The sequence below is a fragment of the Hyperoodon ampullatus genome, assembly GCF_949752795.1.
Source record: "Hyperoodon ampullatus genome assembly, chromosome: 15".
NCBI classification, from domain to species: domain Eukaryota; kingdom Metazoa; phylum Chordata; class Mammalia; order Artiodactyla; family Ziphiidae; genus Hyperoodon; species Hyperoodon ampullatus.
This window is the reverse complement of record NC_136928.1, coordinates 14512446-14538060: the sequence shown is the minus strand read 5'-3', so window position 1 is coordinate 14538060 and position 25615 is coordinate 14512446. Positions and strand designations below refer to the sequence as shown.

Genomic DNA, 25615 nt, shown 5'->3' with positions numbered 1-25615 from the left:
AAACAACTTCTCAAGTGTCTGATCTCAAGTCAGTGCCTGGGGAAGTGCTCAAAAGCTGTTTCTTTTCATTTTTTGATAAATTTATTTATTTATTTATTTATGGCTGCGTTGATTCTTCGTTGCTGCACGTGGGCTTTCTCTAGTTGCAGCAAGCGGGGCCTACTCTTTGTTGTGGTGCGTGGGCTTCTCATTGCGGTGGCTTCTCTTGTGGAGCACGGGCTTCAGGCGTGCGGGCTTCAGCAGTTGTACCGCATGGGCTTAGCTGTTCCGCGGCATGTGGGATCCTCCCGGACCAGGGCTCGAACCCGTGTCCCCTACATTGGCAGGCGGATTCCTAACCACTGCACCACCAGGGAAGTCCCCCAAAGCTGTTTCTTAATCAGACCTTCCCTTCCCTTGTGTGGTGGGATCTGGGAAATGGAAGGAGGAAGGTGCAGGGGTGACCTCACCGCACAGCCCGGTCCTCCCTGTGCTGGTGTCCTTTCCTAGGCAGCCTTCTGTCTCCAGAGCTGAAAGTGATGGTTTCTGGGAGGCTGGCTCCAGCCTTATTCCAGTTACCAGCTTTGGTCCTGTGGGGGAGAAGACTGTGTTTACCATTCAGAGCTGGACTCAGCACTGCCCTGGTCAGACCCCACTTCCTTTTTGGAGCATGTGGATGGACGTGTGTGTGTGTGTGTGTGTGTGTGTGCGTGCAGCCACGTGTGTGGCTCTTCCTCTGGGCGTGGGTGTCTGTTCTTGGCCTGCACACACCTATGTGTCCCGGATGTTCCTACATGCCTGCATGTCTGTGTGAGCCCATGCGTGTGGCTTCCCTGGGCTGTGTGTAACGTGCGCCCACGTTGGGCCAGTGCAGCCTGTCACCTCTTCTCCAATACCTCCGGGCTGGGTCTGCAGGCCTCAGAATGCCTGCCCCTGCCGGGGGTCACGGCAGCCCCTGATCCAGAGCTCCTTCCTGTCCCCAGAAAGCATGTGGCCTGGTGTCTGGTACAGAGGACAGGTCACCTGGGATGGGCTTAGTTGTTTTTCACACCCAACAACTACCATGTCTTCGCTGAACATTGGTTACGTGGCCAGCGTGGACCACCGAGGAGACATGGGCCCAGCCTGAGCCAGAAGTGGAGGGTGCTGGAAAGGGGGTGCTGTGATTTGCCCGAGAGCTGGGGGTGCTGAGGCCCTTGAGGACAGCTCAGTGATGGCAGGTCCTGCATCAGCCTCTGATGCTCCCAGCCACTCGGAGTGTCATCTGGCTCACTCTATTTTGTCCTTCCAAACTGGCATCACCCCTGCAGAATGGCGACTGTTGCTCCGGGTGTACTGAGCGCCTGGCAGGGTACGCCTGAGCAGGGCAGTGTAGTTTGACAGTTAGGGTGCTTGTTTGGTATTGCTTTACCTCTCTGTGTCTTAGTTTCCTTGTCTGTAAAATGGGGTTTTGTCATTAGCTCCCACCTCTTAGGCTGGTGTTGAGGGTTACTCCAGTCAATCCAGGTAAAGGCTTAGCCCAGGAAATGTTAGTTACTGAAGGTCCGAGAAGCGAAGGTTTTCAGGTGTGTAGTTGTGCACCTCGACCAGCCTGGACGCTGGTGAGGGCAGGGCCTGTGGTCTGCTTGGCCCTGTGCCCAGAGTCTGGCAGGGGTGGGTGCCCACTCCACACGGCCGCATGAGGGACGAAGCCTGCCCGCTGTGCCTTGTTCCCTCTGCTCTGGGGGTGTGTGGGGTGCTCCCTGGTGGGGACTGAGCAGAGCTAGGGGTTGTTATCAGGTCTTCTGCAGGCCCCGAGTGGGTCTGTTTGGACCTGTCCACAAGGCCCACACCCAGCTCGGGGAGGGTGGGGGGCATCTGGGGCCCTGAGTTATCGGAGCCTTCCCGCGCCCCAGCTACTTCTCACACGAAACAGGACGGGTGGCTGAGGCAGCTGCCCACCGCGCCTCACCCCTGCCTCATCGCATCCTGTCTCCACCCCACCATACTGCACCCTCCCCTCCCTGTGTTTTTAAGTTGGCCTTTCAAGCAAACTGCGTTTCTTTCCCTTCTTTTCTTTCCCTCCCTCCCTCTCTCCCTCCCTTTCTTTTAAATTTATTTATTAAAATTTAAAAAATTGTGGTAAAAAATATGTAACAAAATGTACCGTCTTTACCATTTTTTTTTTGGTTTGTTTTGTTTTTTGGTTTTTGTTTTTCGCGGTACACGGGCCTCTCACTGTTGTGGCCTCTCCCGTTGTGGAGCACAGGCTCCAGACGTGCAGGCTCAGCGGCCATGGCTCACGGGCCCAGCCGCTCCGCGGCATGTGGGATCCTCCCGGACCGGGGCACGAACCCGTGTCCCCTGTATCAGCAGGCGGACTCTCAACCACTGCGCCACCAGGGAAGCCCCCATCTTTACCATTTTTAAGTGTGCACCTCAGTAACGTTAAGCGTGTTCACTCACATTATTGTGAAACAGATCTCCAGAACTTTCCATCTTGCAGAATTGAAACTGTACCTGTTAGACAACAACTCCCCATGTCCCCCTCCTTCAGCTCCTGGCAGCCACTGTTCCACGACCTGCCTCTGAATCTGACTTCTCCAGATACCCCATGTAAATGGACTCATACGGTTGTGACTGGCTTACTTCACCGAGCACAATGCCCTCAAGACAAACAGCCTTTCTTAACTACGAATCTGTTTCTCTACCCGAGCAGGGTGATTATGGTCATGACTGTCTGACCGAGCGCTCGTCCGAAGCGGTCAGCTCTGTCCACCGCCACGAATGTTAACACCCTGCCTGGGCGGCCGGGCCACCTGTCTTCATCACGTACTCTGACCCCTACCTTTTGAGAAGCGCTGGGTTCCATCCAGGGCAAGATGCCGAGCGACCTCGGCTCTGTCGTTTCCCTTCACTGGACGTTGGTGGGGAGGGTGTCCCCAGATCCTTCAACTCCGGGATTTAAATCCAGGTGGGCCCTTGGTGACCAGGCTCCGAGGATGGGCCTTTTGAGAGGCCAAGGGGTACAGAGGAGGGGGAATATGTGTAAGGAGCTTTAATTCCTGCCCCTGTGAAATGGGGATAAAATGCCGATTTTGTAAGGCTGTTGTGGGAGTGACGGGGGTAGCACCCATGTGAGGCTCTAGGTCCCCAGAAGTTCCACTTTTCCACAAGGCAGGCTTCTCTGGGGGCGCTGGTTGTCCCTGGTGTTCAGTTTGTGGGTTTCACTGCCCCCTGCTCTTGTGCTTGTTTACTGTTCCGTACGTATACTACAATAAAAGCTTATAAAAACGTAGTGACTTTTTCCTCCTTCCACAGTCAGACTGGGGGCGCCTCAGGGTCTCAGGTAGTCTTCCCCACACCTGAGCACAGGGCAGGGTCAGGAAAGGGGTCTCCCAGGTTTGAGGATGAGGTTCCACCCGGCACTGCCGTCTCCCACTTTTCTGCGACGTTTCTCTGCCCCCTGGTGGCGGGAGGGGACCTGAGAAGAGATACACCCCCAAGGGGGGGCCCCTCCGCAGGGCGCCTGGTGCGCGGCTTCTCCCCACCCTCTCACCCACTGCAGCCAAGCCGGGAAGGATCTGGGTCCAGAAGGCTCGGGCCTGGGCTGGGAGGGGAAGCACAGGTAGCAGAGGGCGGGGCTGCAGCTGGGGTTGGTTGGGAGGGGCTGCAGGTGAGCGCTGGAAAAGCTGCTATTTAAGGGGGGGCGTTGACCATAAGTTTGTAATTAGGCTGCCTCATCTCGTGGGACTTGGTGCTCCTGCTGGCTGCGGGGCCGGAGCGGCCCATCTCCGGCAGCATGAGCTTTGGAGGCCTCTGGCCGTGGGTGCTAGCTCTGATCTCTTTGCCGGGTAAGTGGGTTGCCTCGCCCTACTGCCCCCCGTCGTTTTGGTTCTAGCCTGCGGAGTCCTGGGGGCGGCCAGAGGGTGTGGCTGGAGCCCGCAAGGGATGTGAATTGATCTGCATGGCTCAGAGAATGGGCTTCCAGGGATGTTCCTAGAAGCCGGCTCCTGGGGGGCCCGGGGAGGACCTCCGGAGCATGCTGGGAGCAGAGGGCCTGCCTGGCAGGAGAGAGCAGGAGTGACACCCCAGGCATTCACGCTCTGCTGGCCATGCCAGGCTTGCCCGGGCTGAGCCCATTTCCAGACCCCTGGGCTGACGAGGGGGGCAGGGGGCAGGGTCTGGGGCTAGCCCGCACCCCGCTGTCAGCGCTGGAGACTGAGGTCTGTCCCGATCTTCCTGCCTCTTCCTCCCTCCCCTGCCTCATCCACACCCAGACACTTGGAGCCTGGGGCTGCCTTTTGAAGTCCAGTCTTGGGCCCGCTAAGGGAGCTCCTCCCTCAAAGTTGTCCAGGCTTCAGCAGCAGGTGGGGCTGACCGGAGAGGCCAGGCGGGTTCCCAGGACTCCCTCCTGGAGACCTGTCTTTGTGAAGGGCCTGGGTCTTGCCGTCTGACACCCCACTCCCACCCCACCCCATGTCCTGTCATCCTGTGTCACCACTGGGGGCACTCTGGCAATCGTGCATATGTACCTGTGTGTTTGGACCAGGTTTCATCCTAGGAGTGCCCTCGGCCTCTCGCTGCCCAGGAGTCTCTGAGACCAGATTCTCAGAAGACCTCACCCCTGAGGGGACCCAGACGTCTTGGGATAAGGACATCCCTGCAATTAACCAAGGTGAGGGCACTGTGTCTTCTCTTGGGGTTTGGGGTATGAAGTTGTCCACGTGGCATGTGAAAACTGTGCTGAATGCTCAGAGAGGGGAAAAAGCTAGGAGGAAATGTGCCAGCTTTCTTAGTGGGTCTTGGAGAGTCATGGTTCCACGGGCAACTTTTTTTTTTTTTTTGAGATTTATTTTGTATACAGCAGGTTCTTATTAGTTATCTATTTTATATATACTGGTGTATATATGTCAATCCCAATCTCCCAATTCATCCCACCACCACCATCACGGGCAACTTCTTAAGTCTATTTTTCTGCATCTTCTCTACTGGGTTGTTACTTTTATAAGAAGGGGGAAAACCAGAGGTTTATGAAAAAAAATGGAGAGCCCCGTTCTTTTATCAGGCCGGGTCTGGTTTTGAATAAGGTCATTAGTGGCTGTTTGGAAACAGGTCAGCCAGCTGGTTCAGGATGACCTGCAGGTGTGAGGCTCTGCGAGGCGGTGGGGTCCAAAGACCAGGAAGTGTGAGACTCAGGCCTCCCTGCCTGGGGATTTCAGCTGAAGAATGAGAACATATAGATAACCTGGGACAAAGCTAGTAGAAATAAAGACTGGAGTTCAGAACGGGGCTGGGGGGTGAGGGGTAGGGGATGGGAATCTGCCGGATGTGGTCTCCCCCTCCCCTTCCTCTGTGAAAAGCTTGAGCAGGGCCGTTCGCCACCTTTCAGTCACTGTGACTGGTTCTGGCCATCTCCAGACCAATCTGAGGCTTCCTTGGCATTGCTTTCCAGCTGCTGTGGAGGATTCTCTCTGCTAGGGCTGCTGGTGGCCCAACTACCTGTGAGCCTAGTGTAGTACCGGCCATAAAGCCCTTGACCGGGAGGCTCACACCCTCCCCAGCTGCTGGGAATGTTGGCTGCTAAGGCCTCGCAGCTGGAGACCCTCGGCCAGGGATGCCTGGGAAGCTATGCCCTGCCCTGCCCAGGGCGGCCCAGCCACAGCGACTCATACAGGATGTGGGTCTGGCCCCATGCCTCCAGGTGGGATAAGTCTGTAGTGCCACTTGGGGTCCAGAGCTCCTATGGGGTCCGGCTGGGGCTCTTCCCCAGCGCTCTCCACCTCTCCCTGCTTCCACCATCAACCACCTGCAGATGGCTCCCTGGCTCAGGCTCTGCTTCCAGGGAACCCAACCTCCAGGATGCCAGGAGCTCTTCTAAGATTCCTGCTGGGGCTGATATCCTAGTAAAGAGGCTGTGGAGAGGGCTGCCAGCTGTGGCAGAAAACAAGGCTGGAGGGAGGGGGAGGGGGAGGGGGGAGGGCAGGAGCCAGTACCCACCCTCCTGTGGTGGTGCAGGCTGGCGTTTCTGTCACTTGCCACTGTAAGGGTCCTGAGTATCACACCGATGGGTAGGGGGTGAGGTGGGTTGGGAGAGCCCAGGATGTGTTCTGAGGAGTGTGGCTTGGGCTGGAGCGGAGGATGAAGACAGCTGGAAGAAATGGCATCTTCCTGAGAGCAGAGGGCCTCAGACGCAGGAGCTGGGACTGGATTTTTTTTTTGGCCACGCCATGGGCTCACATGCGGGATCTTAGTTCCCTGACCAGGGAGCGAACCCATGCCCCCTGTAGTGGAAGCGTGAAGTCCTAACCACTGGACTGCCAGGGAAGTCCCTTGACCTGGCTTGTGTGGATCTCAGGAGAAGTGCACCATCTGAGCAGGGGAAGGATGCAGTCAGGCTGAGAAGCATTGCACACGTTTGTAGACTGGGACTCAGGGGCTGTGTGGCTTGCCTGAGGTTACTTGCCTGTGTGACAACCTCAAAGCCCGAAGGAGGACGGCCCCTGGGGTGGCTTGGCCTGGCAGCCAAGGTCTCTCCTGGGCCTGTCCTCGAGTCCTGTGCTGTGGAGGGCCTGGACCCACACACGCCCCTCCCTTCCTTCCCAGGGCTCATCCCAGAGGAAACCCCAGAGAGCAGCTTCCTCCTCGAGGGGGACATCCTCCGGCCGGTGAGTGTGAGCATGCGTACACACACGTGGGTGTAAATAACCTCACAGGTAGTGTCAGAGGCCTTTGAGTCCACCCCTTGGCATCATGGGGGGGGTGACGTGTGAGGGACCCACCTTTGCTGCTCGTAGCTCTTCTTGCCAAAGTCAGAGCGAATGTTCTATTAGGAATAAGCCAGCCCGAGGGAGGGTGACTTCTGGAGTGGTGGCAGCAGTCAGCCTGAGAGGGCTTCCCGAAGGAGGGGGTTTGGACCTTCAAGACCCAGCTTGCTACCCTACCCGGGGGAGGTGCTCAGGGAGTATCGGGACAGAGGAAGAGGTAAGCACAGGTGGGCAGAGTGGCTGGTGCGGCTATAGGGAGGTGTCTGCGGGGAACATCGGTGTGGGGGCGATGGTCTCGGGACGCCGGAACAAGAAGTAACACAGGAACCATCCTGCCCAGGGGTGGGGGCAGGCTCACAAAGGGAGAAGCCTGGATGGGAATCGGGGCGACTTGCATTGCCATCTTTTAGGAGACACTTGCCTAAATTGGGGCAAGGGTGGGCAGAAGGCTCCTGAATAGGACAGTGGCCTGGTGTGAGCAAGACTGTGCTCCTGGTCTGAGGCTGTCCACTGGTGGCCCAGCATAAGTCTGGGCCGAAGACTGAAGGCCAGCCTGGGGCGGGGCAGGAACCCCCGGGGCAGGGCTGGCCCCTGTTCCCAGTCACCCAGTGACTGCCGGGGGTAAAAGCAGAATCCAGTAAAACCTTTGGTACCGGTGGGGCAGGACGTGCTGGGGTGCTCTGAAACCCAGGCTTCAGAGTTGGTGGAAGAATAAAGGAAGTTGCTAAGGCCATGGGTGTTGCCTTAGAATCAGCCCGAGGAAGACCGTGTCCCCATCTTCCCACCTGCATGTTCAGAGGAGCTCTGTGGGCTGCTGTGCTCCAGGAAGGAATTGGGGGGGGGCTGCTGGTGGAGCTGAGTCCCTCTGAACTAGGCCCCCTGGGGTGCTGGGATTCCTAGCCAGCCTCTTCATTTTGTCTTGTTTCTCTTCTTGATAGAATGAGTTGTAAGTTCTATGTTATGTAGAAGAAAGGGTTGTGCTGTGCGTCACAACTCACGGAGCTGGCCCGCCGACTTCCCAGCTTCTATCCCAGTTGTAATGACCAGCCACGCTCATGTACCCAGGGGGGTCTGCGGCTCACACCTTTAGGGCTCCCATGGCTGGAGGGAAGCTTGGCTGACCCGGGTCCCTGTGCCGCTCTCTCTCCTCAGAGCCCTTTCCGGCTGTTCTCAGCAACCAACAACAAGTGGCCCAAGAGCGGCGGGGTGGTAGAGGTCCCCTTCCTGCTGTCCAGCAAGTATGGTGAGTGGGCCAGCCCCTCATCCCCGGTGCAGCCCAGGCTCCTCTCTGGGTCTTTGTTCCCGCTTCCCCTGCATCTCTGCGCTCCTCCTACCGCTACCACCCAAGTGGCCCTTCTATCCCTGCTGGCCCCTGAGCTGGGAGGCTAAAATCCTGGAGGAGCTGATGGGAGAGGTACATCTAGGGACTGTCTGATCCATTTCAAGACCAAATGGTCCAGAGGACAGTGATCTGCCCAAGGTCACACAGCCGGGGTCTGTCTGGAACCCTGCTTTCTTCTCCCCACACCATCTCACTGCCCTTTCTAGACATTCCATTTTGGGGGAGTGATCTGAAGCTTGGTTCCCTCCCCAAGTGCAGACGTCCAAGGGGCTGTGATGGCTCTAGGGGCTGGGCTGGGGCGTCAGCCAGGGTGTCTCCTCTCCAGATAAGCCCAGCCGCCAAGTCATCCTGGAGGCGTTTGCTGAGTTTGAACGCTTCACGTGCATCAGGTTTGTTGCCTACGAGGGCCAGAGGGACTTCATTTCCATCGTCCCCATGTCTGGGTAAGTGCTTCTGGGTATGTGTGCAAGTGTGTGTACTCGTGCATGTGCGGGGTGAGAGCCACCGCTGTCTTCAGTTCAGCCTGGAATTAACAAAGCTGTGGTCAAAAACCTGTGTCTGGGCCTCTGTCCTGGGTCCAGAGTACCCCTGCCCGTCTGAGTGGTTTGCCCAGTGCGAGCTGGACCTACAGATACTCAGGGCAGGAGGTGGAGGAGACGTGGGCAAGGAGGTGCTCGACTGTCCTTTAAAGAGCCCTCAGCTCCATCTCTGGGGAGATTCTGTGGCCTGGGGACTGAGTGCAGGTTTCATGAGACAGACCTGGCCTCAGATCTGGGTTCCACAGTGCAGGAACCAGGTGACTCCGGAAAGTCCCTTAACTTCTGAGCCCCTTCTGCCTTCTCTCTGAAATGGGGATGACGGCAATACTGCATTCCTAGCTTGCTAGGGGCCTAAGAGAATGTGGGTGAGAGATTTGACTTGGGGCTCCCCACGTGGGGACATTCATGTAATGAGCTGCTTCCGTCACCCACATTAGTATCGGCTCCCACCCCCTCCTCTCGTGCAGGCTGGAAAGGGGGTTCCAGTACACCCCCCCTTGGCAGAGGGCCAGGCAGTAAGGGGACTTGGGGCCAGCAGGCTCGGGACTAGAGCCCAGGATGGGGACTAGCTGTTGGTGCTCACTTATCCCAGGTCTTGGGAGGAGGGGTGAGGGTCCTGGGTCTGTGGCTTCTCTGGGCTGGTGCCCACCCAGCACTCTCATGGCCCTGCAGGTGCTTCTCGAGCATAGGGCGTAGTGGAGGGATGCAGGTGGTATCCCTGGGGCCCAGCTGTCTCCAGAGGGGCCCGGGCATCGTCCTGCACGAGCTCATGCACGTGCTGGGCTTCTGGCACGAGCATTCGCGAGCCGACCGGGACCGCTACATCCGTGTGAACTGGAACGAGATCCTCCCAGGTGAGCCGGGTTGTGAAAGTCCAGGCTAGGCCAGGGGGTGGTGGGGTGGTGGGAGAGGTAGTCCTGCTGGGAGGAGGTGTCAGGAGGCATGGTCCAGGCCTGAGGAGTTGCCCGGCTATTTGGGAGTGGTCGTCCATCTTCCCCACTCCCCGCCTGTCTCCCATGGGGAAGGTGGGGTTCCTGCTGGCCTCCGAGACCTGGAGAATAGTCCAGATGCTGCAGCTCTGGGCCCTGAGCCTTCACTGCCACCCACAGTTACCCTGAGCTAGGGCAGCAATTTGCTGTGTGCCTTGTTTCTCTTCACGGCACTGACAGTTACCTGAGGATGGAGTTGATGGTCTTAGGAATCTTGCTCACTCGTACTCAACTAGCAGCCCCTCATGCTCTGGACACTGCTGAGTGGACTCAGGGCAGGGACTGTGTTCCAGCTGGGGTACTGAGCCAAGACAGAAGTCCTGGAGGTAGTGGGCCAAGTGTCAGACGCAAGAGGCGCAGGGCAGTCCTGTGGGGCTCAGTGTGTGTGAGACGGGTGCTGATGGGCACCTGGGACAGAAAGTACAGGGAGGCCAGGCTCTAAAAGGTGGCAGTGGGAAAGCTGAGGCTGGTCTGGGGAGTGGGCCACTGCACTGAATGCCAGGGAGCAGCAGCTGGGTGCGGGGTATGGTGCCGGGGATCTGACTCCAGCAATGCGGGGACCCTGACCTTTGGCAGAGGGGGACAGCCTGCTGCAGGAGGTGAGGGGAGTCCAGACAATCGCTCTGTGAGGGAGGGGGGCAGAGGAGGTAAGTGATGACTTGGGTTTGCGGGTATGGAAACAGAAGAAGGTTTGGAAGGCTTCCTGTAAGCGGAGGCTTCTGGTATGAGCACCTTTGCTGCTGCTGTGGGGTTAGGCAGGTGAAATGGTCAGGGCTGGAGCCCAAGATGCATGCATGGATGCCCCTCTGCTCCGAGAAGGGGATGGGAAGATGGTAGCACCTCTCAGTGGGATGGAGATTGGAGCTTGAGATCAGAGATTAGTCTAGGGAAGTGGGGAGGAGACACTGACACCATAGCCTGAAAATAGACGATAATCCTTTTAAGTGCTCATGGAGGGACTTCCCTGGTGGTCCAGTGGTTAGGACCCTGCGCTTCCACTTCAGGGGCGCAGGTTCAATCCCTGGTCATGGTGTGACCAAAAAAAAAAAAGCTTAAGTGCTCGTGGAATTCTTATAAAAACTTATGATAGCCATAAAAACTTCAAATTTGAAAAAGTAGAGTTAATAAAAACAGTTTGATCATGACGTAAAAAGCAGAAACTAATAATAAATCAAAATGAAAAACTTTATCCAACTGGAAATTAAAATTTAAAAAACCACAAACCTTTCTTTTAGCTATGAAGTAAAAGAAATTGCAGGAATTCTTAAAACATGAAAAGACATTAGAACCAATGGTTCACAGCTAAAGCAATGCACAGGAAAACGTGTAGACAAATACTTACATCAATAAACATAGAGAACAAATTAGACATTTCAATCCAAGTTAAGAAAAAAATGAAAGCAGGAGGGAATTACTGAAGGTAAAAGCAGAAATTAATGAGTTAGAAAACTAACAGCATTAATAAACTGAAAAGCTGTTTTGTTTTTGTTTCTTAACAATAAAACAAGTTAAACACCAGCTACCCTAATGGAAAAAATTGCTTAAGAATGGACAGAAATGAGAATACATTTGTACTTAGTTAATATGTACAGAACAGACTGCTAAAATATGCAAACTAATAACAGTAATTAACTGGAGGTGAGGAGGCGGGGACTCAGGAGGGGGACGGAGTGGGAGATTTATTATGAATCTTAACGTTTTCTGATTTTTGAATCTATCGCCTATTCAAAATTATGTTTAATAACTTAAAGGGTTTTAAAAGGAAGAACTAAGCACTCTACTGGGCAGGTATTTTCAGGCAGGTGATGGGATATAAAGGGGTTGGAATTCCATTTTAGTGGTAAGGAGGCTGCTGGTGACCATGGGTGAGTGTGGAGGTGGCTGGCTGGGCCTGGGGGGTTTGGAGGGCGCAGCTCTTCTTTCAGAGGCTCACTGAGAAGGGCAGGACTTGACGGAGGGAATCTAGCCCCTCGCAGGCCTGGAGGAGCCAAGTGCCAGGGAGAAGCAGGTGCTCTGGCCGGTGGTGGCGAAGGGCTGGACTCCACACCTGGAGGTGGGGGTAGAGGGTGGGGGGCGGGTGCTGTTGGCCCGAGGCAGGGAGAGCAGGTGGCTTTGCTTCTGGGAACCAGCTGTCCCCACCGCACACGATGGGCTCAAGGGCCTCTAAGGCTGGGGCGGGGAGTAGGCACTTTATCTCGCCGGTAGGGGGCGTCCAAGACACTCTTAGCAGCGTGTGACTTCGTGGAAGCTGCAGGTCGTATAAAGATAGTCTCATACAAGGTGAGCTTGAGAGGAGGAGAAAGGTGGAGACAAGTCTTAGGGGGCGATGGCGGGCCACCACCAAGTCCCTGTGCTTGCACATCAGCTAGTGCAGGTCTGGAACCTTCCCAGGGCACGGAGGAGACAGGGATCAGGGATCAGTGGCGGGGGTGGGGAGATGCACATCTGGCTGTAGTTTTGGACCCCTAGGCTCAGGTAGGTTGTACATTTCCAGAAAGCCCCTATCACCTACCCTTCCTCCCCTGGCCCTCTTCCCACATCGCCAAGTATTTTTTCAGGCTTTGAAATGAACTTCATCAAATCTCGGAGCAGCAACATGCTGGTGCCCTATGACTACTCGTCAGTGATGCACTATGGGAGGTGAGGACCCCCTTTCCTTGCTTCCTTCCCTCTGGGCTGCCATGCCAGCTCCTGCCGTGGTCTGCACTCAGGCCCCTGCCTGCTTGGGTTTCAGGCTCGCCTTCAGCCGGCGCGGGAGGCCCACCATCACGCCGCTCTGGGCCCCAAGTGTCCAAATTGGCCAACGATGGAACCTGAGCACCTCTGACATCGCACGGGTCCTCAGGTTTTATGACTGCAGCCCGCTTGGCCAGGACCCCCGTGCAAAAGGTAAGTGACAGGGGACAGAGTGATTTGGGGAGCCAAAGGAGGCTCCTGTGTTGAGGTGGTGTCAGCGAGGGTCGGGTGCTAGGAGGTGAGGCTGTAGAGGTGAGCACGGGGAGATCACCAGGGCCTCACCGCAGGAGATGCAGGAAATGCACGTGAAAAAATTAACCCTCACTGGTGATTATAAAACTGTTAGATATAGGAATAGAGGTCACTTTCTTAACTTTAACGTACCTACCAAAAACCCAGAGCAAAACTCATTTTTAATGTCAAAACATTAAAATTAGGACCAAGACAAGTTTTTCCACTATTGTCCCATCTATTCAACAATGTAGTGAAAGTCTTAGCCATTGTGGTACGACAAAATTAAAAGTCTGAGGCTTGGGAAGGAAGCAAAAATTGCCACTATTCATATATGACTACATTGAAAGTAGCAATCTATAAGCAAATTACTAGAACTAACAAGAATTTTAAAAAGTAAATATAATCAATATATAGAAATCAGCTTTATTTCTGTATATCAATAGTTAGAAAACACAATTCTTAAAGATACCATTATAATAGTGAAGATAAAGTCCTATGGAGTAAATCTGACAGAAGCTATATAAAACTTTTATGGAAAAAAACCTTATTACAATCATTAAAGAATGCTTAAGTAAATACAGAGATGTATCATATTAAAAGGAAGACAATATAAAAATGTAATTCTCGGGCTTCCCTGGTGGCGCAGTGATTGAGAGTCCGCCTGCCGATGCAGGGGACACGGGTTCGTGCCCCAGTCTGGGAAGATCCCACATGCCGCAGAGCGGCTGGGCCCGTGAGCCATGGCCGCTGAGCCTGCGCGTCCAGAGCCTGTGCTCCGCAACGGGAGAGGCCACAGCAGTGAGAAGCCCACGTAATGCAAAAAAAAAAAAAAAAAAAAAAAAAAAAAAAAAAAAAAAAAAAATGTAATTCTCTACTGATCTACAGACTCAATAAATTCCCGTTGAAAATCCCAATAAGTTTGGAGATCTTGACAAATGAGTCTAAAATCTGTATTAAAAACGCAAAAGACCAATAATAGGCCAGACACTCCTGAAGAAAAAAGTGGAGGGACTGCCCTAGCAGACATGAAGTTATGTAGATTATAAAATGTCTTTATATATATATATATATATATAGCATATAAATGTATAAATGCATATATTCATATATGTACACAGAATGTATATAAAATACCTTTATATAAACGTGTAGCATTGGTACAAGGGTAGATAATTGCCCACTGAAACAGAATGGAGAGTTCAGAAATGAATCCTCCTCAGAAGTGGACACTTGATAAAAGGGCATTGACCACTAGGGAAAGAATAGGGTAGCCATTAAATAGGTCTAAAGACAGCTAGTTATCCATTTTATTTTTTAATTATTTTTTAAAAATTTATTTTATTTATTCTTGGCTGCGTTGGGTCTTTGTTGCTGTGCGTGGGCTTTCTCTAGTTGTGGCGAGCAGGGGCTACTCTTTGTTGCCATACGCCGGCTTCTCATTGCAGTGGCTTCTCGTTGCAGAGCACGGGCTCTAGGTGCATGGGCTTCAGTAGTTGTGGCTTGCGGGCTCTAGAGCGCAGCTTCAGTAGTTGTGGCGCACGGGCTCAGTAGTTGTGGCTCGTGGGCTCTAGAGTGCAGGCCCAGTAGTTGTGGTGCACGGGCTTAGTTGCTCCACGGCATGTGGGATCTTCCCGGACCAGGGCTCGAACCCGTGTCCCCTGCATTGGCAGGCGGATTCTTAACCACTGCGACACCAGGGAAGTCCCTAGTTATTCATTTTAAAAAATGAATTCCTAATTCTTCATGCACAGAAATTCTAGTTGTATACAAGGCTTCCATGTAAACCAAAAAAAACTCTAAAACTTTTTAGAAGAAAATATAGTAAAATGTCTTCATGACCTTGGAATAGGTAAGGACTTTTAAAAATAAGACAGGCGACATGAGACAAAGCTGGAAAAATGAAAAAATCCAACTACATTGAACATTATAAATACTATTTATTAAAAGACATAAAAGTGAAAATACAAGTTACAGATCAGAAGAGAATTTTTGTAACTACTTGTACTCAAAGTATATTAAAAAAAACTTTTAGAACTTAGTAAGAAAAAACCCTACAAAGTAGAAAAGTGGGCAAGAGACTTAACAAGCAATTCACAGAAGAAACCAAATTGGGAAACACAAGATATTCAACATCATTAATAATTGGGGAAATGCAAATAAAGACCACAGTACTTTTTTATACCCCCTAAATTGGTAGAAATTTAAATGTCAGATACTACCAAATACTAATAAGAATATGAAGCAGTGATAATATTCATTCTCTGCTCTAGGAGTGTAAATTGCTGCAACCACTTTGGAAAACAACCTGATATCTTATGAAGTTGAAGTGTATATACCCCATGACCCTACTCCTAGGTCTTGTTGCATGTGTGTACCCCCAGCTCCAGCCATAGGCAATCACTAACCTACATCCTGTTTCTATAGTTTTGCCTACTCTGAACATTTCATATAAATGGAATCATACAGTATGTGATCTTTTGTGACTGGCTTCTTCACTTAGCATCATGTTTTCAAGGTTTGTCCATGTTATCGTGTATATCAGTACAGTTGACCCTTGATCAACATGGGTTAGGGGTGCTGACCCTCCGTGCAGTCAGATCTGCCTATAACTTTACAGTCAGTCCTCCGCATCCTTGGATACACCAACCATGTATCGTGTAGTACTGTGAATATTTTACTGGAAAAAACAATCCACGTATAAGTGGACCCATGCAGTTCAAACCCGTGTTGTTCAAGGGCCAACTATACTTCATTTTTGTTGTTGAATGATATACCACATTTTGTTTATCCATTTATCAAATGATATTTGGGTTATTTCTACTTTTAGGCTATTATGAATAATGGTACTGTGGACATTCATGTATAAGATTTTATGTGGACATATATATATATATATATTTTTAGATGTTTTGGGTAGGAGTTTATTAATTAATTAATTTATTTTTGCTGTGTTGGGTCTTGGTTTCTGTGCGAGGGCTTTCTCTAGTTGCGGCGAGCGGGGGCCACTCTTCGTTGCGGTGCACGGGCCTGTCACTATCGCAGCCTCTCGTGCTGCGGAGCACAGGCTCCAGACGCGCAGGCTCAGTAGTTGTGGCACACGGGCCTAGTTGCTCCGCGGCATGCGGGATCCTCCCAGACCAGAGCTTGAACCCGTGTCCCCTGCATTAGCAGGCAGATTCTCAACCACTGTGCCACCAGGGAAGCTGCGGACATATATTTTCTTTTCCTTTGGATATATACTTAGGAGTGGAATTTCTGGGTCCTTTGGTGACTCCATATTTAACTGCTAAATTGTTTTCCAAATTGGCTGCACTATTTTTCATTTCTACCAGCAATGTATGAAGGTTCCACTTTCTGCAAGCCCATGTCAACACTTATTCTTCTGATTATAACCACCGCAAGTGGGTGTGAAGTGGTATCTCATTGCTGTTTTTTTTTTCTTTTAATATTTATTTATTTATTTAGCTGTGCTAGGTGTTCGTTGCAGCACGGGGGATCTTTGCTGCTGTGTGCGGGCTCTTTTTATTTGCGGTGTACGGGCTCTTAGTTGCGGCATGCGGGATCTAGTTCCCTGACCAGGGATCGAATCTGGCCCCCCTGCATTGGGAGCGCAGAGTCTTAACCACTGGACCACCAAGGAAGTCCCTCATTGTAGTTTTGATTTGCATTTCCCTAATGACTTTGAACATCTCTTTATGTGCTTATTGGTCATCTGTATATTTTTGGGAAAATGTCTGTTCAAGTCTTTTGCCCGTTTTTCAGTTGGGTTGTCTTTTACTGCTGAGTTGTAGGAGTTCTTTATATATTCCAGATACACGTTCCTTATCAGATATATCATTTGGAAATATTTCCTCACATGTTATAGTTTAACTTTCTAGATGGTGTCCTTTGAATATAGACATTTAAAATTTGGATGTGAAGTCCAACTTATCTCTTCTTTTATCACTGTATTTTTGGTGTCATATCTAAGAAGGACTTGCCTAACTCGAGGTCATGTAGATTTAGTCCTATGTATTTTGCATGTGACTGTCTAGTCCCAGCACCATTTCGTAGACTATTCTTTCCTATATATAATATCAACTATTACATACCTTTTTAAAAATAAAAGGAGACATGGTAAGAGCTTTGTGGGTAACTATTTGAGGCTTGACTAACATGAGGAACAGAATTGACAGGTGGCTAGAAGGGGTCACGGGTCAATGGAAAGTTTATCAAGATGGTGGACACACAGCAAGTTTGGATACTGAAATAATGACCCAGTGGAGAAGGGGGAATGGATATGGTGGGGGGAGCAGAAAACTATCTAGAACATTCAGGGAGGAGTTGCTCTTGTCGGGAGCTGGGGAGCTTCCTTGGACCTAATGGGAAGGAAGAAGACGGGAACAGATGCGAGTTCACGTGCAGATCTTGATGTGCAGATGAGGGGCTCCATCCCAGGCTCGGGCGGCATACAGAGGGAGGTGAGGTCTCCAGCCGAGAGGCTGGGGAGAAGAGGATGGATGTGAAGGAAAAGGTGTGAAGCTGCTGACTGGAGAGCAGGAGAGGAAACCCGCGAGAGACACATGGCTGGGCCACGGGTGGTGCTGGGCTGCTGGCGGAGGCGTGGTGTAGGTTAGTCACCTGGTCCTCTAGGACTGGGGTGTTGTGGGCAGTTCTGACAGAGGGGGAGGTGCCTGGGGATGTTTCCAAGGGAGAGGCTGCACCGAGGGCTGTGGAACCCATGCCAGGTGAGGAGAGGGGTTCGGAAGTGAGGAGGCTGTGGAGCAAGAAGGGGTTTGGGGGCTCAGTGGGGCTGAAGGATCGTGATAGTGAAGCGAGTGGGCTGGAAGTAAAGGAGGCAGCTGTCAGAGGGTGGGCAGCCGGGACCCGTGACTTTAGTGGGTGTGGTCTTGGCAGGTCCAGGCAGGGACTGGGCTGTGAAGTCACTGGTTGGAGCATGGCAGCTCAGTTTGGTCAGTGTCCTTGCATGGAAGATATGGCTCATCGGGAAGCCTTTGGTGGGTGGGCAGGAGTGACAGGGATGAGGGCAGTGCTGAAGGGGGGATGGGGCCGACTGGCCAGAGAACTTGGGCCTGAAATGAAGAGTCTTACAAAGCAGCCGGTGGCAGCCAGCTGTGGTCCGGGAGGGGCAGTGAAGGGCCAGCAAGACCCACCCCACTGAGCACACGGGCCTGGTGGTGCTCACGTGTGTCCTGCTGACGCCCTGGGTTTGGGCGTAGCTGCAAGCATAGGAAAAGTTCTGGAATAGGCCTCGGATATGGGTGAGAGGTGAGGTGTTGCCCTGTACAGAGCAGCCCCGGGTGGTCTGGGTGACGAGGGCTGCAATGCTAGATCTGGGGTTTGACCATCAGAGCAGCCAGGGGTGTGGGTGGGAGGTCATGGAAGATCCCAGTGGCCTGAGCTTCTGCTGGTGACCTCTGGGGCCAAGCGGGGAGGGAATGGGATGGCTCTGTGGTCCTTGTCTCTAAGGGGGAGTTGGGAGCTAGGGTCTCGAAGGCATTGGGTAGTAGCATAGCAGGAGCACGGCCGGTTGTCGCATCCCGTGAGCTGAGCTCCAGGTCACTGTGAATGAGGCTGAAGGGGGCTCTGGCTCTCTCAGCTGCCATACACTGTCCCTCTGTGATTCTGGGACGTGACCTATCTTTCCTCCTCTAGGGCTCCAGACCCACAGCGATGGTAGGAGCCCCACTCCCGCATCTAGACCATACCTGCAGCAGCTCCTGAAGGCACTGTTGGCAGAATCCGGGAGCCCTGGCCCCGGTGGCTTCGGGGCTGAAGAGAGCCCACGTGTGTGGAAGCCCCCCGCCCTGAGGAGTTCTGGTGTGGAGGCCTCTGCAAGGCCCCCCCAGCCCCCAGCTTCTTCCCTAAGGTCAAGGCCTGGAGCAGTGGTTCCTGGCATTGCCCTGGAGCAGTCCTGGCAGGCCCAAGTGCCCGCTGTACCCCCAAACCCATCTCTAGAAGCAGAAGACCAGCCAGCAATCGTCTAGGCTCTTCTGGGGAACCCTGCTCTGCCAGGAGCCCGTGCCCCCAGAAAACGCTTCATAAGGACACCCAGAGGTCATGCCTGTGGCTTCTGCCCCCAAGTGGGAAGGGCGTTCTGTGCTCAGGGTGGCCAGCTTGTATAACCCTTGGCCCCTCTAGGCGGCACCCCTGTCCTCCAGCCCCTCTGGCTACCCTAAGGCCCAGGCCTCTCCCTCTGCCCCTTGCTTCCCTGTCATGTTCCCCCAAGAGCTCCTGGGGAACAGAGGGACCCTCTAGGTCTGTCGGGGGAAGGCAGGCCTGCCGGGGGATTCCTGACTCTGCCTGCTGCCATCTCCTGCCCCAGCGCTGGGGGAGTCTGGGAATGGGAGATGACCTCTCCAGGGCTCTAGGGACAGGGATCTGGAGCGGTGGTCCTCCCTGAAGACCCCTGGGAGCCCTCCTGTAGTTGAGGCCCAGCCCCCCAGCATGGGCTAAGGGTACCTCTCCCTCTCCCTCGGGTCAGCCTTGGGGGAGGGGCACCCAGTGGCTGGGACCCTGGGAGCAGCCTCGCTCCCTGATGTCTGAGTGCTGGGAACGTGGCTCTGCAGCCACAGCCTCCAGCCCTGCTCTCCAGGAGGCTTTCAGAGCCCAACATCCTCCCCTGCCGCCCAGGGAGACGAAGAGGTGGTGGCCCTCCAAGACTGCACATGGGAAATGGCCAGAACACGAGGACCCTGAAGTCGGGACTCAAAAGCTGCTGTCACCCTGCATTGCTGTCTCTATCCGACACCCGCCCCGCCCTTCCTGGGGACTTGGCCCGAGGAGGCCCTGGAAGGTGGGAAGGGGCTGTAGGGTCCCCCTGCTGGTCTGCCTTCAGCCAAGCCCACTCCTCATCAGCTCCTGGCCTCCCCCGTGAGGGCTGTTCTCGGGGCAAAGCAAGTCTCCAGGGATGCCAGTGAGCAAGCTGGGAGCCCCCCAGTGGTGCTGTTCTGGGGGCCCGCTTGGGTTAGAAGGGAAGCAGGAGCCCGTGCCCGTCCCAGTGGGACCAGGTCCCTCAGGTGTCTTGGGAAAAGGTAGAAATAAAGTTGGGAACTTGCTCCAGGAGTCTGGTGCTGGACTATTCTGACTACCTCATACCCGAGTGCCTTGAACCCTCCCGATTGCCCTGGGACCCTCAGGTGGTGAGACCCATATTCCAGAGGAGGGAAGAGACTCAGGGAAGCAAATGGTTGTGCCCAAGGGAACACGGCTGTGCAGCCGTGCAGGGCTGAGGCGTGCCCTCTGCCAACCTCTTCACTGTGTCAGGGGACCTGGAGCCCCTGTCCTCAGTCTATCTTGGGTTTCAGTCTTGAGCCAAGGATTTTCTGAGACTGAACACGGGCCTGACCTCAGGTGTTAGTGTCAGGGAAGGATCATGGCTGGGGGTGCTCTCCCTATAGCCTTGCTCCCAAACGGGGGACGTGGGGTGTCAGAGTTTAGAGTAGGGGAGTGGAGGCTCTGGCCACAGCAGGGTGACAGCTCCCCTGGGAGATTCCCAAGCAAAGGCTTTGGGCCAACCCTAGGATAGAGACAGTACACATACCCGTTTATCAGAAATAAGTGTGGCTGTATCATGACCTGTGGGTCTCTCAATAGCCAAGCCAGGCCTCTGATACCCAGCTGGGGTTTCTCGGTGGCCACGCTGGGTCAGAGGAAGTGATGTGCTTTGTGTGCTGTGAGGCCCTCCCAGCTCAGAGGCTGCCTCCATTAAGATGTGGCTTTTGATCTCGGACTCTGGGTTCTCCAGAGAGGGAGGTGGGGCTGGCTGATCCTGATGGCTCATGGGGAAGACTGCTTACTCTTTCTTTGCGGGTGATCAGGGACAAAGCTGTCCTTGTCCTCTCCTTCCCTATCACTCCAGAGCCCATGCCCCAGGCCAGCTCTGGGCCCAGGCCTGTTCCATGAGCCCCATCCTTCCTGTGATGGTCCAGCCCTGGTCCAGCCCCTGGAGCCCCAACATGGAGGGTGTGATATATATGGGGCCCTGGGGTGTCAACCAGAGCCCGGTGGATAGCCGCCACCTCCCAGAGTCTTGGAGCCTATTCTCCAATCCCCAACCACACAGCTATGTGGGCTCGCTCATCAATTTATTCACTCATCCAACACACATCTATTGAATTTAGGTGCCAGGCAGGCACTGTTATAAGCACTGGGAATAACTTGGGAAACAAGGCATGTTTTCTATTCTCAGTTTATTCAGTGAAAGGGAGAGGGGTGGACAGTAAACAGGCAAATAAAGCATCTGGGATTCATAAGTGACGGGGGAGGGCGAGCATTTCTATAGGCTGTTGGCATTTCACCTGAGACCTGAATGGCAGGAGGCTGCTACCCTGGGAACATCCAGGGAAAGAGCAGCCAGTGCACAGGCCCTGAGGCGGGAAGAAGCAAGGTGTGTCAGGCCAGTGCGAATGGGATGTGTGTGCGTGGACGGAGGGGGGGAGACAGGCAGGGACTAGTCAGCCAGAAAGGGATGGTTTTATTTCACGAGCAACAGGGAGCAGCTGCTGGAAGGTTCTAAGGAAGGGTGTGACAAGATCTGATTTAAAATTTAAAAAGTCATGCCGGATACTCCCTGGAAAACGAATTGCAATCGGGAAGAACAGCTGGTAGCCACTGCAGTTGTGCAAGTGAAGGTGATGGGGGTGATGGAAAGGGGCAGAAGTGGGTGCTTTGGGAGTACGTTTTGGAGGTTGAGGCAAGTGCACTTGCAGCTGGATGTAGGGGGTGAGGGCATCCCAGCAGTGAGAACTGAGGGGAGAGACCTGGTTCAGGGGAAATGGGCGTGTGAAGTCTGAGGCTACTAGACGTCAAATGGGTGGGTCAGGGAGTGTGTGGGCTGAGTGAGCCTGAAGTTCAGGGCGGAGGATACTTTGGAGAGTCATCAGCATCCAGGTGGGCGCCAGGGGCTGGAGGAAATTACCCAAGAAGAGTTCAGGTGCAGAAGAAAAGGATCCCAGGGCTGAACCGGTGCTGCATCACTCTGTGCACGGTTTCTTAGCCTTAACAGCACTTCGTGACGGATGAGTCTTCACTGTGTGGAGGGGCGGTGCCCTGGACCTTGTAAGATGTTTGGTGGCATCTTTGGCCTCTACCCGCTAGATGCCAGTAGCAGCCCCCTTCCTCCTGTGGTTAAATTCAAAAATGTCTGCAGACGTTGTCAAATGTCCCTGGGAAGGGGCAAAAATCACTCTGTGAGAATCACTGATTTAGGATTTGGGAGAAGGAAAGGAAACTGAGACGTGGCCTGTGAGGAGGGAGCTGAGTGTCCCCCAGGAAGGGTCCATCGTAGAAAATGCTGCTGAGAAACAGTAAGAGCAGGACTCAGAATGAGCCTGGCCCTTGGTGGCGTGGAGTCACAAATGACCCACCAGGAGTAGATTCAGTGGAGGGTGGGGTGCAGATGCCCTACTGAAGGGGAGAATGTGACGGATTAGAGACAATGACCAGGCAAACGAGAAGGTGGCGGCTGCAGGGGGGCATGGAGGGCTTCTTAAGGAGGGGGCTGGCCCTTAGAGAGGGGGAGCGATAGCAGGGGAGGGGGTAATTGAAGGAGCAGAGTCCTGGGGGACATGAGAGGGGTTGGGGTCCAGGGCATAAGCCAAGGACTTGCCCTAAGAGTGGAGATGCAGCTCGGGTACAGGGGCGCTTGGGGGATGGGTGCCTGCCGGATGGCTACCATTTTCTCTTAAGTACAAAGCAAAGTTACAGCTTGCAGGTAGGGGGCGGGCAGGAGGGGGATGCCAACTGTGAAGCACGGGTAAGTGAGCACACTAGGAAAGTCTGGAGATTTGCGGTCATGAATTTAAAGCGAGGCCGGTCGATGCAGTGCGTGCTTTGCTCTGGAAAAAGCAGCTGCTTGGTCAAAGGCAGGATGGATGATTTAGGTTTGACCAGGGTTGGGGTTTTGTCAGGAGAGGTGTGATGGAGGGAGAGAGAATGATTGACTTACATCACAGAGGGCACGACTCAAGGGTCTGGGGAGGTGCGGAGGCTGGGTCATACAGGGTGGTCTGGGGTAAGGGTCCCAGGGATTTGAAAGGCTGGAGCTTCTGGTGAAAGCTGGCGGGGGGGTGAAGCCTGGTTAGGGATCATCCCCATGGGCCCTCAGGGCAGGGAGGGCAGCACCTTGAGCTGCTGGAATCCTGGCCCAGGAGGCAGTGGGGCCAGTCTCACCTTTCAGACCTGGAGAAGTGGTTCCACGGCTTTCAACTAAGATGGCACATCTGGGGCTTCCCTGGTGGCGCAGTGGTTGAGAGTGCCCCTACCGATGCAGGGGACACGGGTTCGTGTCCCGGTCCGGGAAGATCCCACATGCCGCGGAGCGGCTGGGCCCGTGAGCCATGGCCGCTGAGCCTGCGCATCCAGAGCCTGTGCTCCGCAACGGGAGAGGCCACAACAGTGAGAGGCCCACATACCACCAAAAAAAAAAAAAAAAAAAAAAGATGGCACATCTCTTGCTGTGCTCTCACAGCCAGGGATGGGACAACTGTCTCCCCTTTCTTTGGAAAAAATGCTACTAGGTCACCTTCCCCCCATGTCCCCTCTTTCCAAGGACATCCCTTGGGGGCACCTTCATGTGGGTACCACCTGTCTAAGAAAAACTCATGTGTATGTCATCTGCTGATGGCTGCTACCATTACTCTTCACCTTTCAACAATCTCGGCCAGGTACTGAGAGAAGTGATGTCTGCTCTGATGGAGGGGGTGGTGCAACGAACCATCGGACTCCATCTCGCTCTGAGCGTGAAATTGGCACCGAGGGAGGGCAGGGTAACTCCCTCTGCCTGAGAGGCGGTGACAGGTGAGCAGACCTTGAAGACAGAGTAGGGGTCCACCAAGCACAGAAGGAAGGGTAAGGAGGGCGTTTCTGGCAGAGCAAACAGCCCCTGGAAAGGACTAGAGATATGGGAGCTCAGGGCACGTCCAGGGACCAGCACGTGGCCTGGTGTGGCCCGGAAGGTGGGCCAGTGCCTGTCACTGCCTCCCCCTCCCCCTAAACGTGGCTGAGAGTAATCTAGGCAGCTCCTGCCGCTGGCTGGTTGTAGATCTGGGACTGACTCTGCCAGCCCTGGTGGAGCAGGATGATGAGGGAAGGTCAGATCTAGTTTGGGAAGCGCTGAAGGAAGCCCTGCTGGGGCCCGAGGCTCTGATTCATGCAGGGCTCGGTGGAGCAGGCAGCTGGGGACTGTGGGTGTGTGGGGAGATGAAGACCACAGAGAGGAACAGGAATCGAGTTATAACAGTGCCCACTGCCCCGAGAGCCAGCCGCTGGCCTTGGGGGTGGGTGGGGCTGGGAGGCAGCAGCGGGCGGCACAGAGCCTGGGTGGTGGCTGAGCCTCAAGGGTTCCTGCAGACTCTCTCTGGCTGTCCTCAACCTAGGCTGGTACCCAGCCGGGCCCGGTGCTGCCCCTTCAGGGAAGGCCCAGGTGAGAATCAGCATTGACTTGTAGCGGGGAAAGGATGGGGTGGGGTGGGTATGAGCAGCTCTGGCCTCAGTTCCTGCAGAGTCCTGGAGGCCTGGCCTTTCAAGGAAAACAAGCCAACAGACAAAAGGCTGCTGCTGATTGCAGTGTCTGGGGAGATACCCACTGGCGCCCCAGCCTGAGAATGGTGGGAGAGGGTGAAAAATGGTCCTTCTCAAAGCCTATTTGGGCCACCAGGGTGTTGAGATTCCCTGCCGTGGGACAGGGAACCATGGGGACAGGAAGGAACTTGCTTAAGTGGCTGCTTCCCCAGATCCAAAGGCCACCCCTCTGTCCTTCCTCAGGGAAGGGGTTTCTGAGACCTCTCCATCCCTGGCGACCGTGGGGTGGAAGCCCAGCAAGTCGAAGGATGCATTCATGAAACCTGTCTCTGGAGGGGGCAAGGGAGGCTGGCCGCCTCTCCAAACCTAGCCTAGGTAGTACCTACCCCACCAGGCTGTAGGCACTCTCATCTAACAGGGGAGCTGGGTAGGCTGGCAAGAGGCAGGGAGAGCCCAGGATCAAGGAGGATGTCCCTCAGCTCTGCCATGTGGCTGGGGGGTGGGTGGGTACCACCTCTCTGAGCCTGGGTGGGGGTGACACATTCTGGGCACCCTGAGGTCATACTCTCTGCTCCCATGAAGATGGAGCAGGCACGCTGGATCAAGATCATGTCCTTTGGAGGAGACTTACTTTCAGAAGTGGATTGATGCTTTATACAGAGGATGCCATGCACAGCTGTGGGCTAGCAATATAAGGCCTGGGTCTAGGCTGGGGTTACAGCATTAGGGGCTCCGGAAACGGTGAAAAAAGCGCCCTTGAGGTTGCCCAGGCTGGCGCTGGTGGCAGTGGCCACAGGGAGCGTGGGTAGGGGGAGGGTGTGTGACGACCGCTGGTCCTGCGCAGCTCATTGAGGCCAGAGTGAGGTTAGGGTGCGGTGTGTGCTTAGTCGGGAATTTCTTCTCACCCCAACTGCTTTTTCTAGGGCTACTCCAAGGCGGGTGCGTAGCCTGCAGGGTGGGGGCGGAGTCAGCAGGACTGGAGCAGGGAGGGGGTCCCTACAAATGCAAAGGGAAGCTCTTCCCTTCGAAGCTGCCCCTGAGACCAATATTTTCTCTGAATTGTGTCAAAAAGACCCCGCCCTTGACTAGGTCTCCTTGCTCTGCACCTGGGGACATCCTCTTCCTACTGGTCACGAGGTCGGAGTTTGCAAGCCCCCCCCACCCGCTTACCGCCCCCGCCTCCGCCTGAGTCTCAGTTGTTGCTGAGACTTGGGTCCAAGCCAGTTTTTTTTCTTACCTCTTTGCCCTTAATGGAGGAAACTGAGGCAGCTGCAGGAGAAACGGGAAAGCTGAAGTCGTCAATCCCAGGCTCTGAGCACTCGCTTGCCCCCCGCCCCGGGCTTGGGAGCCCTCTCAGTGGCCCCGGGACGCGGCAGGCGGCGGGTCTCTGGCTGGCCGCGGACGAGCTCGGCAGGCAGGTGGCGGCAGGGGGCGCTCGCCACCTGGCCACGCGCGCCTCCTCGGGCTCCGCAGGCCCGACGGAGTCCAGTCGGTGCGGAAAGGCATTTGGGGAAGGGGTTCCCAGCG

At 54.3% G+C, this 25615-nt stretch overlaps 1 protein-coding gene across 1 annotated transcript; it reads left to right on the top strand.

Moving 5' to 3' along the window:
- Positions 1 to 3760: 3760 nt before the first annotated feature.
- On the top strand, positions 3761 to 24736 carry ASTL (astacin like metalloendopeptidase; the record flags this gene model as incomplete). Its single annotated transcript, XM_079720398.1, is given in 12 exon segments — positions 3761 to 3812; positions 4511 to 4636; positions 6565 to 6626; positions 7878 to 7968; positions 8393 to 8510; positions 9279 to 9460; positions 12154 to 12235; positions 12330 to 12484; positions 18221 to 18406; positions 18409 to 18501; positions 23944 to 23990; positions 24671 to 24736. Coding segments are annotated over 12 exon segments (1260 nt in total).
- Between the last annotated feature and the right edge of the window lie 879 nt (positions 24737 to 25615).